Here is a 14,194-nt window from a genome sequence, read left to right as displayed (position 1 = left end):
CCAGACCGAGGGAGATTGACTGTTATTTTGTGTTTCTTCCATTTGTGAATAATCGCACCAACTGTTGTCACCTTCTCACCAAGCTGCTTGGCGATGGTCTTGTAGCCCATTCCAGCCTTGTGTAGGTCTACAATCTTGTCCCTGACATCCTTGGACAGCTCTTTGGTCTTGGCCATGGTGGAGAGTTTGGAATCTGATTGATTGATTGCTTCTGTGGACAGGTGTCTTTTATACAGGTAACGAGCTGAGATTAGGAGCACTCCCTTTAAGAGACACCTGGGAGCCAGAAATCTTGCTGATTGATAGGGGATCAAATACTTATTTCACTCATTAACATGCAAATCATTTTATAACTTTTTTGATATGCGTTTTTCTGGATTTTTTTGTTGTTATTCTGTCTCTCACTGTTAAAATGCACCTACCATTAAAATTATAGACTGATCATTTCTTTGTCAGTGGGCAAACGTACAAAATCAGCAGGGGATCAAATACTTTTTTCCCTCACTGTATCTGCAAATGTAGAGATAGCATATTGTAACTCATCACATGAACTAGAATATAATTACAATGTAACAGTGTACTGTGCTATTGAATTCTGAATTGCATGCTAGATGTTTTGGATTACAAACCCCCATTACAATTTACCCTGGACTGGCTGGTGAAATGCCCCCCATGTAACTAAACATTTTCTATACGTTGACAGCGTTTTTTCTCCTTTGGGTATGGTTTACACTGGACAACAGCTTAGCTGTCCCGTTTTAGACAGGAAACTTAAAAGAAAAGCTAGAACTCAAGGAAGAGTTGATAACTAGCATTGATAGGTTTTTGTCAAGGTAACACAGCTATTTGTTTGGTTAGGATTAAGTTAACATAGGAATATATTTCACAGGAGTGGTATTTTTTGCCTGCTATATATCAGTGGATATATACTTTTGAGCTTGGTTTTCTGAACCTTTTTAAGGATTCATATGTAGCAGTACACATAGTCTGAGTTCATGACAGTGACATATTCCCTTTCCTTACATAATAGAATGTACAAATTCCCTGTGTCAGGGGAATGAGCAGGGGCTCTAACCATACACTCTACACATATTTTACAAAAAGGATAGAGTTTCCAAATTAATAATGTCTAATTCTTAGATCTTAGATTTATTTCTTGGCAGACAAGAAGATACAAAGAGGCAGTCAATGGCTAACACGTTTGGCAACTATTCTTGTGTATGCTGTTGTGAGACATATTTGAGTGGAGATTAAGCTATTTGGCAATGTAACTCTTATAAGAAGTTAAGATCACAAGAAATTAGGAAGATTGTAGGGGGACTGGAGTTAGGGTTTAAAGGTAGTGAAAGTAAATATAGCAGGACAAAAACACCTTTCTCCAGTAATTTGCACTTCTAATTTAAATTCATACAGAGCAATGCATCATAGGATGTTCTTTAATTACATAGGCTACCGCTTCCATCAGAAAAGTAATAAACTGGGGACACAGAACCATTTGCTAATCTTCATTTACATACTTCTGTACAAATAGTGAGCTCCACATAATCTTCACTCATTCAAATTCTGGTAAATAAATAAATACACATCCCTGTTTTTAACAGACAATTTTTTTTTTACGGTATCCTCTTAAGATGAATAACTGGATTTAGTAGTACCAGTACATTTATTAACACGATTCAGTAAGGAATCTTTAAAACTTTATAAAGTTTTAGTATTGCATGGTCTTCTCATCTCACATACACATTAAAGTCTGTGAATCGTGGAAAAGACCTATACATTCAGCCTTTCTACAACAGTAAAATAAAACAAGGATTTTGTTAAAATATTATGTTAATGTACATAGTGAATACAATATCACATATCTTCTCAGAAAGATGCTTAATAGAAAGCTTAATTCTATAGTGTCATATTCAACCTCACATTTTGTCATCTTCCCAACTATCTGATGATTCGAAGACAGACAGGATAGAGGATAGGAATTGTGTCATATAAATTATTTCAGGCAAATCATATATTTTCAAATTTTCAGTCTATTTTCTGCAATGCAATACTTAAAAAAAAAGAATTGAATTAATATTGACATACAGAACCCCATGGGGGTATGCAAAGAGCAAGAATCAATGCTATATACATTGTGATTCGCATGTACCACCCCATGATATCATTTATATCATATTTTGAGTGTTCTGAACACTTTTTTTCCTTTCTTGTTGAACTTTGAAAAACTAAAATGAAACCGTAATACAATTCACATACTTCGATCTTTGAATGTATAAATGAAAGGTTGATTTCTTATGTTTATACATTAAAAAAAAGTACAAGCAACAACAACAAAAATACAACTTATTTTATGAAATGTATACACCACATTGCAAAAAAGCCTGTTTGTTATTAATTCAAAAAGGAGACATCCCTCATTAGAATGAATATGAACAATGTATTTACTGACAGTCTACATATAACAAATATTTGGATTGGTGGTTGCAATCTGGCCTATCGCCTTATTCGCTGTAGCCAAAAACAGGTGCTGTGCTGTCCTAGAAAAAAGCCAGGTGACATCTGAGGCCACCATCCCCACACTGTAAAAAGTGAGGGAACACAAAGAAATGACAAAATTGATTGAGATATGGGGTGCTATACTGGCAATTAAAAGATGGATTATCTTCACATTTAATGTGCACAAAACTCTAGTGCATTTTCCCTCTCCCATCTTAAATACAGTTGATGCAATGATATCAACTTCACAGTAATATCCAGAAACTTTAAATTAAATTTGCAATTGAATAACAAATATTAAACATTAGGCTTTTTGGATATTAAAACACTTAAATGTTTTAGTTGTTGCTTAATTAAACATGCATTTTTATGTCACTGATGGTGATGTTATTTGCAAAGCAGGCTTTTTCTTCTGCCAGGTGCTAAACAATATGGAGAACTTGACATTATTTTGTGGGGGTAATGGGAGGAAAATTGACAAACAGGTTCACAATGTTAATTCCAAAACCATTTCTCAAGGTTAGGAACAGTCTTGTACTCTTTGTGTCTTTTAATGTAATCACAAGCAAGACAAGCATGTTCCTCCCAAAAGTATGACTTCTTCACTGTAAAGTGCTTATGCCAGGCAAGATACTGAAGGTACATGTCCTCATTTTTGTCTAACAGCAGAAGATAATCAGCCAGCTCTTTTGGTGAGAGGAAATCATCCACATGAATAAAAGCATCTCCAGGGACGTAGTTTTCATAGTTCTCTCTTGATGGTCCAAGGACAATTGGCACTGAACCAACTGATAGTGCATTGTACAACTTTTCTGTTATATAGTCTTTGTGGATGGAGTTTTCAAATGATAGATAAAATTTACAGCTAGCAATAGTAGGAAGAAAGGTCTTATCACTTATGTATTCCCCAAAAGCCTGACCATAGGTGTGTATTTCAATATGTTTGTATAACTCATTGTAGTACTTCACTCTAGCATGTTCAGGGTTCCAGTTGCTCACAATCCAGCAGACCAATTTATTCTTGCTTGGCAGTACAAAGTCTTCAGGTAACTGGCTTGAAATAAGGGACCCATAAGGCACTTCAATGTCAGAGTCCCGTCTGTAACTTAAAGTCACATTAAAGAGGTTTTCAATACCAGGTGTTTTTGGTGAATGGGTTGGTGACTCCAGGTTCATCCACACCCATTTTTGGAATGGGGGTCGATACACTGGTGGCATGTTGACTAAATCTCTGTTGATGTCTCTATGGTGGATAAGAACTGCTTCTGATTTATTATATAAATTCCTATCCACAGTTAAATGACATCCATTGATGCTGAACAAAGAGCTACATGAATTTAGCTCAAAGGTCTGACCAAATGGCCAAAGCCAAATAAGAACAATAGTGTGATTTACATCATTCTTAGAAGAGAAGAAGTTTTTCACTTTCAGAACTGATGTTGCTGACTCAATGGGACCTGATATCCAACTACTTGTTGGCTTGACATACATAATTATAAAAGTCACAAAACAACCCAGGAAAAGGGTAGCAATTAAAAGAGGACGTAGAATTCCGTTGACAGATGCAGATGACATAATTTGTCCTATCAAAGAAACAGACACACAAATAAAATGATTTTACTGAATTCTCACTTGTTATAATACATATTTGTTGATCTAATTCAATATAAACATTTTAATGTATTAAATTATAAAAATGAAAACATCTGTAACATTTGATCATTAGCCCTAATTACATTATAATTACATATTTATTCGGCCTTTTTACTGCCACTTTGAGAAGTGTAAAGAAGGACAATAACTTTAATAATGGGTGTGGATTAGGAGCCAAACACAATTACAATTTTCTAGTGAAATAACATTGCTTTTAAAAGGCATATTAAAAATTTCAAAATGTGATTATATAAAAAGACAGTTCATGGTTACTAACTCTGAGTAGCAACAACAGGTTTTACCTGCTGTAGCACACGATTTGGGGATAACACAAAAATTGCCCCCCAGTTACCAGACTGCCTTTGAAAAGTACATATCACATTTAGATTACTAAATGTATACATTTTTTTAATGTGACATCTGATTCTCATTTAAAATAAATAAATCTACCTCCATGTGATGAAAGCAGAATTAATGGCAGTCTCCTTGTATATCTACTTACACTAACCATGTGCTCATTAGCAAGGATTCATGTAAATAAAACTCCAGAACATGATCAATCAAACTAACTGTACATACATCCATCATATCTTAAAAACTAATAACGACATAGGCCCCGATATTCAAAAGTCATGCAATTCCGGGACCCGGGAGTGGATGTGGGTGGCTGTGACCAGCACTGTCAGTGCAGTTGGGGGACATAACAGGTTGGTCACAGAGGTGAAGAATAATTGGCCTCCTGCCCTGGAATAGCAAGGCACTGGGACAGGACCCCGAGGAGCAGGCAATGGCTGCCTCTTTTGGGCCCCTCTCCATCCATATGGTGGAGGTTGGGATGGAATCAGGCAGCCAAGACCTAGGAGTGTATACATGCATTGTTGACATTCTGTATTGTACAGTATTCACCTCCCTTGGACTTTTCCACATTTAACTGTTACAACATGAAATCAGAATGGATTTAATCAGGAGTTTTTGCCACTGATCAACACTGTGTCAAATTGTTCTAAATTAATTACAAATACAAAGCAGAAAATACTTGAATGCATAAGTAATCACCCCTTCAGTCAATGTTTGGTAGAGGCACCATGGCAGCAATTACAAGCACGAGGCTATGTGGATAAGTCTCTACCAGCTTTGCATATCTGGACACAGCAATTTTTGCCCATTCTTCTGTGTAAAATTGCTCAAGCTCCATCAAGTTTGTACAACATCGCCCTTTGTACCAAAACTTAGCAAATTGAGGACCAAAAAACATTTGTACCAAAACGTAGCAAATTGAGGACCAAAAAACACTGGCCAAAATGGTTTAATAGAGGTATGCAAAAAAATATAAAGAGGAAGAAAATGTTCTATAGCGCATACAAAAGGGATGGAGACGAAACAAAATACATAGAATATGTTGAGCTGCAAAGAGATCTTAAGAAAGGGATCAGGAAAGCAAAGAGGGAAATAGAAAGAAACATAGCTCTTGGAGCTAAAACCAATGCAAAGAGCTTTTTTCAATATTACAACAGCAAGCGGTCAATAAAGGAGGAAGTGAAACAGATAAAGGGCAAAAATGGAGGTATCTTGGAAAACGAACAAGATGTGGCAAATGTTCTAAATGAGTATTTCACAGAGAAAAGAAAAGACAGATAACATGCCACAGGTTAACAATCAGTCCAGTCAAACCCTAAGAGAGATCAGGATAAATGAGGAGGAAGTACTAAAGGGACTAGCAGAATTAAAAATCAACAAATCACCTGGGCCAGATGGTATATTTCCAACAGTACTTAAAGAAATGAGGGAAATTATGTATAGGCCGCTAACTCAAATATTCCAAATGACACTTAGAACAGGGGATGTGCCAACTGACTGGAAGACAGCAAATGTCATGCCAATCCACAAGAAAGGGGACAAAACTGAGCCAGGAAATTACAGACCAATCAGTCTCACCTGCATCACTTGTAAAATGTTGGAAAAAATGATTAGACAGAAAATAGAGGAGCATCTTAATGAAAACCATATTCTTAGAGATAGTCAACATGGGTTTAGATGAGGCAGATCATGTCTTACTAATATATTAAAAAAAATTGAACATGCAACTGCAGCTGTAGATCACGTGAAAGCATATGATATGATATACTTAGATTTCCAAAAAGCTTTTGATAAGGTTCCACAACAAAGACTGATCCTCAAATTGGAAGCTGTAGGCATTCAGGGTAATGTAAGTAGATGGATTATGAACTGGTTGATGTATAGGAAACAGAGGGTGTCGATTATAGGGGGGAGCTTCTAACTGGAGTGAGGTTGTTAGTGGAGTTCCACAGGGATAGGTATTAGGGCCTTTGCTGTTTCTAATCTATATTAATGATCTGGACTCTGGGATAGTTAGCAAACTTGGCAAATTTGCAGGTGATACTAAAATAGGTGGCTCAGCAGATACAATCTTGGCAGCACTGGCTATTCAAAGGGACTTAGATAATATTCAGCTGTGGTTCGACACCTGGCAAATGAAATGCAATGTGGACAAGTGCAAGGTAATACATGCAGGTAACAAAAATGTCCACTATAATTACACTATGGGAGGTACAGATCTAGATGAAGTAACGCATGAGAAAGACCTAGGAGTCCTAGGCAAACAGAATGTTAGTGTATATTGTCAAAAGTGTAGAATTTAAAACAAGGGAAGTAATGTTAAGACTGTACAATGCGCTAGCTAGACCTCATTTGGAATACTGTGTACAGTTCTGGGCACCACACTTCAAGAAGGATATTGCTGCTCTAGGTCTGAAGGGAAAGTCCTACTCGGAGAGACTGAGGGAACTGAACGTTTTCACCCTGGAACAGAGGAGACTATGTGGGCACTTGTCCAAGTCTTCAAAATCATGAAAGGCATCGACCACATCAAACCAGAGGAGCTTTTCCAGATCAGCAGGAACACACGCACCCGGGGACACAAATGGAAATTGGGCTACAAGGCATTCAAAATGGAAAACAGGAGACACTTCTTTACACAGAGAGTAGTCACAATCAGGAATAAACTACCCAACGATGTGGTAGAAGCTGAAAGTTTGGGAACATATAGGATAGGATCCTTGGATCACTTAGATATTAATGGACACCAAATGAGCACGATGGGTCGAATGTCCTCCTCTCGTTTGTAAACTTTCTTATGTTCTTATGTTCTTAAGTTGGACAGGGACCTTTGGTGAAGAGCAATTTTCAACTCTTTCCACATATTCTCAATTGGATTGAGGTCCGGGCTTTGACTGGGCTACTCCAGGATATTGACCTTTTAGTTTTAAAGCCACTCCAGTGTGGCTTTGGCTGTATGTTTGGGGTCCTGCTGGAAGATTAATCTTCTCCCAAGTCCCAGGTCTCTTGCAGACCTCAGCAGGTTTTCTTCCAGGATTTCTCTGTATTTTGCTGATTACATTTTGCCTTCTATCTTTACAAGGTTTCCAGACTCTGACACAGAGAAGCATCCCCATAGCATGATGCTGCCACCAACCATGCTTCACGGGATATTCAATGCCTTGGAAATGTTCTTATATCCTACCCCTGATTGGTGCTTTTGAAGAACCTTATTCCAGATTTGCATTGAATGTTCTTTCATCTTCATGATGTAGTTTTTGTTAGGAATTGTACTAACCAACTGTGGGACCTCCCAGAGACAGGTGTATTTAATCTGAAATCATGTGACACACCTTAATTGAGGTGGACTCCATTCAACTAATTACGTGACTTCTAAAGACATAGTGAGTCATAGCAAACAGGATGAGCATTCAATTATTTTCTGTTTTGTATTTGTAATTAATTTAGAACAATTTGCACATTACATTTTTCACTTTGACATTATGGCCATTTTCTGTGTTGATCAGTGCCAAAAACTCCTGATTAAATCCATTCTGATTTCATGTTGTAACAGAATGAAATGTGGAAATGTCCAAGGGGTGTGAATACTTTTGAGAGACACTGTATAATATACTCTCACACAACCCACTGCAGTAGCACCACTAGACACATTAATGTTGGACACACAGCAGTAGTAATGTACATTATGTTTGATTCTGTGTATACATATTATCATGCATGTTATATGAAAAGCACTCAGTTGTATACAATGGCACGTACTAATGCATACTGATCCATATATTCCTAATGTAACAATGACTGCTGAGATGGCCTACAAACATACAGACAATTATGGGTATTGGTTAATATTTATTATTACTACATCCACAATATTGTGTTTGTACTGCAATACTACTTGTATCAGCCTCACTGTATGTGCTCTCTGCAGTAGACACAGAGAGTATTGGTGTGATAAGCCATGGTCCTAAGACCATGCACATCTCCTGTATGGAAAGAGCGCTGCCGAGTATCTGTTGTGTCTGTTCAGGACAATGGCATAGATGTGTCCAGTTGTATGCATCATAACCTCCCCCAGTACTTTGCCAGAACATGGATGATCTTGTATATTGAAGGAGTAACCCTTTCGTTTAACAAAGGCAGCTGCTATCTAGTGAGGTCATTTTGCAGCATATGACATAGATAAGTTAGCATGTCTTGGCTGAGACAATACCTGGACACATATGTATGATGAGGCCAGTACACCGGTTCAGCAAATCGGAGTTGCTGTTTCCTGGTATACAGTGCATCATTACTGTCCAAATGTTGACCACCTATCCCATTTTTATGTATGTATGTATTTATTTATTTATTTGTCATTCAGTCATATAAATACTTTTAGGATTTTTTTCTGGTGCAGCATACATAAAAACATATATAAAAACAGAGACAGTTCCATTGTTGACTGTGTGCTGGAAAGGGTTGCTGTGCATGACACATACCATCGAATAAAGCAGGAACATGCATATTGTCAGTCACTCCCCCCATATTGCACCATGCATACAATTTGTGCAGAATGGATTGTGCTACGCAAAACAAGGTTTTAAATATGGCAAATAATGCACATTGATACGTGATAGTCATTTGCAATGCACATACCCCTCTGCGTGGTGTGCAAACATTTTGAATATCTGGGCCAACTGTGGACAACATCAAGAAGCATGGGAAGATGTATGCTTGAAACAAGAAAAATAGAAAAATAAATGAATGGATGAGAACAAACCAAAATATGTGACATCAGTGATAGAGTGAATATATATATATATATATATATATATATATATATATATATATATATATATAGTGAAGTTACTTACGTGACACACTGAACTGTGTTTGAATCCAGGGGCCAAGTAAATTTGGATACTTAATTAGGAAGTACAGTAAAACACAGGATTAACCCCATGATTTAAAATGAGGATTTGGTAATAAAGAATGGCGGAAACAATAAAAAGTCTTCCATCAAATCATAATCTACTCATGTACAATAGTGATGAGCAAATACAAATATATGCCCAGAATGTTTTTTTTTTTTTGCAAATTATGGTTTTCTCACACTTTTTCCAGCATAATTGCCAATCCATTTTCATCCCCTGTAAAAGAAAACAAAACAAAACAAAAATAAGAGAGAGTAGTCACTAAATGGCCCTGGTATTTAAAATGTTAAACATTTCCATGTTTGACATGTGTATAAGGATATCTATTAAAGATCACAATGCAGCCATATTTCTTAAGGTTTTCTTCTTGTATTAAATAAAGAATACATTACACATAAAACAAATATTTCTACATTCCTGCTGTAATGGTATTTAATCAATATTTATAATAAGACTATGTTCCAAACACTTTTATAATGCCACAATGCCAAATGTACCAAATGTGTCCGTCTCCTAAGAGTCTTAGATGTTTGCGAGCACAGACTGATGTTTAATGACATTTCCATATTGAAATCTTTCTACTTCAGGAAGGCCAAGTGCTCTGGTAGCAATCGCTAAAAATAAAGACTTAATTTTTTCTTTGATGGACCTGCCTCATTCATGATTGCTGAAATGGGCAGTTTTAATTATTGATAATTATGCAGCTAGCTAGCTAACAGTATTTTGCATGGAAATTCTCATGTCACAATATCATTATGATATTGCCCAACTTGTAACTGGAATGTAATTGAAAAATATTGTGTTGCATTTGTATTGTAACCAATCATAGAAGAGGTGAAATGTAATATTTTATCATTTGTAATTATTTATGTATAAGTATGCTCAGATCAGGCTTTGTGGACCACAATAACATGAAGTGGAGTCCAGAGAAAAACTTGCAAGTTTTCAGCAGGTAGGCATACATCTGCATAATATCAAGACACCTTTCTTCCTGACCTAACACCCTGGCCTACTAAGAGCAAATTTGTCAGACAGGCAAGCCACTAAAGCCAGGTCATCTGCATATTTAATCTGGGTCAAACAATCAATGTTAGTCAATATTTAATTGTATATATAGAAAAGGACACAGGAGATAAAACAACCTTGGGGTATGCCCCTATTTTAAATCAATTCATTTGTTGTTGACCCGTTGACTTTAACACATTGTGGACATACACTTAGAAATTCCTTTATCTTAGAAATATCCGAGTGTATGAAAAGAACTTAGGTTCTGGTATACCCCGCTATGCATATGCTATAGAACAAATTTAACAAATTAAAACCATTCAAATATAGAATATTATCAATACTGAAATGTAACTGTGTACTTGCATAGATTGCATAGGTTTTTAAAAAGAAAATTCTTATGTTCTTATGTTCTAGTTATGATCCAAATTATTTAAATGTATATTTGGCTCTGTTTAATACAAATTTAGTTTTGAACTAATTGTACATGTATATGTAATAAAACACACACACACACACACACACGTCCTCCATAGTAAAATGTGTATTTCATATAGACCTAAGCACTCACAATTATATATTGTAAAATAGTATGGCCAATTACTAGATTTATGGATCATTAAAAATAGCAATCATAAAACTTTTCATAAATCACAGAAGAGTCTACATGATTTCCATTGCTTAGGTTTTTAAATCAGCTATCCAGTGAAAAAATATTAGATATTAAAGACAACAAATATGTGAAAGGAAGAGCTGACAAAGACAAAAAATATAGGCAATTGTAAAGTTAGACTGCCACTGGGCTCTTACGTCACCCATTTTCTGACCCGGATTTACAGCATACACTCCTTAACTGCAGAATGATTGCCTTCCTGGATGAACTCATCCAAAAAGATTTAATTTGTGATCAAAGTCCGTGATCTTGAGGCACCATGGTGCCAACTCTCCTCCCCAGAACAGGGAGGTAGTTATAGTAGGAATCTCAATTCTTAGAGATGTAGATCACACAGTATGTTCTAGTGATAAGGAGACCCGCATGGTATCTTGCCAGCCTGGTGCTCTCCCTAAACTAGTAAACGGGCTACTGGCCAAAGCCAGGGGGAAGGTCATGGCCATGGTCCACATTGGAACCAATGACATAGGAAAAGGTAGGACAGAGATTCTGCAAGACAAATTTAAAGAGTTAGAAAACATCCCCCACACCATTACACCACCACCACCAGCCTGCACAGTGGTAACAAGGCATGATGGATCCATGTTCTCATTCTGTTTACGCCAAATTCTGACTCTACCATCTGAATGTCTCAACAGAAATCGAGACTCATCAGACCAGGCAACATTTTTCCAGTCTTCAACTGTCCAATTTTGGTGAGCTTGTGAAAATTGTAGCCTCTTTTTCCTATTTGTAGTGGAGATGAGTGGTACCCGGTGGGGTCTTCTGCTGTTGTAGCCCATCCGCCTCAAGGTTGTATGTGTTGTGGCTTCACAAATGCTTTGCTGCATACCTCGGTTGTAACGAGTGGTTATTTCAGTCAAAGTTGCTCTTCTATCAGCTTGAATCAGTCGGCCCATTCTCCTCTGACCTCTAGCATCAACAAGGCATTTTCACCCACAGGACTGCCGCATACTGGATGTTTTTCCCTTTTCACACCATTATTTGTAAACCCTAGAAATGGTTGTGCGTGAAAATCCCAGTAACTGAGCAGATGTTGAAATACTCAGACCGGCCCGTCTGGCACCAACAACCATGCCACGCTCAAAATTGCTTAAATCACCTTTCTTTCCCATTCAGACATTCAGTTTGGAGTTCAGGAGATTGTCTTGACCAGGACCACACCCCTAAATGCATTGAAGCAACTGCCATGTGATTGGTTGGTTAGATAATTGCATTAATGAGAAATTGAACAGGTGTTCCTAATAATCCTTTAGGTGAGTGTATGTGGACTCCTCACTTTCTCCATCCAAACTGTGGGGAAGCAATAAAAAAGGCAAGCAGGATGTTAGGGTATATTGTCAAAAGTGTAGAATTTAAAACAAGGGAAGTAATGTTAAGACTGTACAATGCACTAGTTAGACCTCATCTGGAATACTGTGTACAGTTCTGGGCTTCACACTTCAAGAAAGATATCGCTGCTCCAGAGGCAGTTCAGAGGAGAGCAACCAGACCAGGTCTGAAGGGAATGTCCTACTCGGAGAGACTGAGGGAATTGAACCTTTTTACCCTGGAACTGAGAAGACTACGTGGGGACTTGATCCAAGTCTTCAAAATCATGAAAGACATCAACCACATCAAACCAGAGGAGCTTTTTGAGATCAACAGGGACACACGCACCTGGGGACACAAATGGAAATTGGGCTACCAAGCATTCAAGATGGAAAACAGGAGACACTTCTTCACACTGATAGTAGTCACATCTGGAACTAACTCCCCAGCAATGTGGTAGAAGATGAAAATTTGGGAACATTTAAAGTCAGACTGGATAGGATCCTTGGATCACTCAGTTATTAATGGACACCAAACGAACACGATGGGTCGAATGGCCTCCTCTCGTTTGTACATTTTCTTATGTTCTTATGTTCTAAGGAAGAACATGTTAGACCTAGAAGCCACAGTGCTGGTGTGTGGCTATGATGTTGTAGGAGTGACAGAAACACGGTTTACAGAATATGATGGAGATTAATACAAATTGAAAGGATACACAGTTTAGGAGAGACAGGCAAAATTGAAGAGGTGGTGGGGTAGCATTATATGTCAGAAATGACATTGTGGCAGAAGAACTCAAATTAGATCCCAGTAACGAAACAGAATCTTTGTGAGTTAAACTTTTGAATAAAAGAGGATTAGTGGTAGGAGTGTGTTACAGACCACCCAACCCAGATATTCAGAAATATGTTGCATTGTACTGCATGTAGCAATGATGTGGCTGTTATAATGGGGGACTTCAATTTCCCAAACATAGACTGAGAAAACCCAGTTGGGACTACAGAAGCAGAAATAGAAATGGTTGAGATGGTAAATGACTGCTTTCTAACTCAATTTGTCAGGGAACTAACCAGACAGAGTGCATGCATTGATTTGATGTTTTCAAATGACCAAGATCGAGTCAGAGGGACACTAGTTAGAGAACCAATGGCAAACTGCATACTTTCAAAAAACAAGGTCTACAATTTTAGAAAAGCAAACCTTGAAGGTATGAGGCAGCACTTAGAAGAGTTATACTGGAGCACACTGGATACGGATTCAGTTGAAAATGGATGGTTATATTTTAAGAATATACTACTAGAGGACCAGGAGAATTTTGTACCAAAACTTAGCAAATGGAGGACCAAAAACATGGCCAAAATAGTTGAATGGAAGTATGCAAAAAAATATCAAGAGAAAGAAAATGTTCTATAGCGCATACAAAAGGGACAAAATACAAAGAATATGTTGAGCTGCAAAGAAATCTTAAGAAAGGGATCAGGAAAGCAAAGAGGGAAATAGAAAGAAACATAGCTCTTGGAGCTAAAACTAATACAAAGAGCTTTTTTCAATACTACAACAGCAAGAGGTCAATAAAGGAAGAAGTGAAACATATAAAGGGCAAAAATGGAAGTATCTTGGAAAACTAACAAGATGTAGCAAATGTTCTAAATGAGTATTTCACAGAGGTTTTTACAAAAGAAAAATGGATAACATGCCACAGGTTAACAATCAGTCCAGTCAAATCCTAAGAGAGATCAGGATAAATGAGGAGGAGGTACTAAAGAGATTAGCAGAATTAAAAACA

At 37.2% G+C, this 14,194-nt stretch overlaps 1 protein-coding gene across 1 annotated transcript in view; it reads right to left on the bottom strand.

Annotated features, from left to right (window-relative positions):
• Positions 1 to 464: 464 nt before the first annotated feature.
• LOC136745289 (4-galactosyl-N-acetylglucosaminide 3-alpha-L-fucosyltransferase 9-like) overlaps positions 465 to 14,194 on the bottom strand; it is a 78,866-nt gene continuing 65,136 nt past the window's right edge. The window contains exons 3-4 of the mRNA XM_066698865.1: positions 9,360 to 9,635; positions 465 to 4,079 (exon numbers count right to left, since the gene is read on the bottom strand). Coding sequence (XP_066554962.1) covers positions 2,992 to 4,071 — 1,080 coding nt within the window. The 5' untranslated portion in view covers positions 4,072 to 4,079; positions 9,360 to 9,635 and the 3' untranslated portion in view covers positions 465 to 2,991. The remainder of the gene's footprint in view (positions 4,080 to 9,359; positions 9,636 to 14,194) is intronic.

The sequence above is a fragment of the Amia ocellicauda genome, chromosome 1 (genome assembly GCF_036373705.1).
Source record: "Amia ocellicauda isolate fAmiCal2 chromosome 1, fAmiCal2.hap1, whole genome shotgun sequence".
In the NCBI taxonomy this organism is placed as follows: Eukaryota; Metazoa; Chordata; class Actinopteri; order Amiiformes; family Amiidae; genus Amia; species Amia ocellicauda.
Note: the sequence above shows the minus strand (reverse complement) of the source record. Positions and strands in the feature narration are given on the sequence as shown.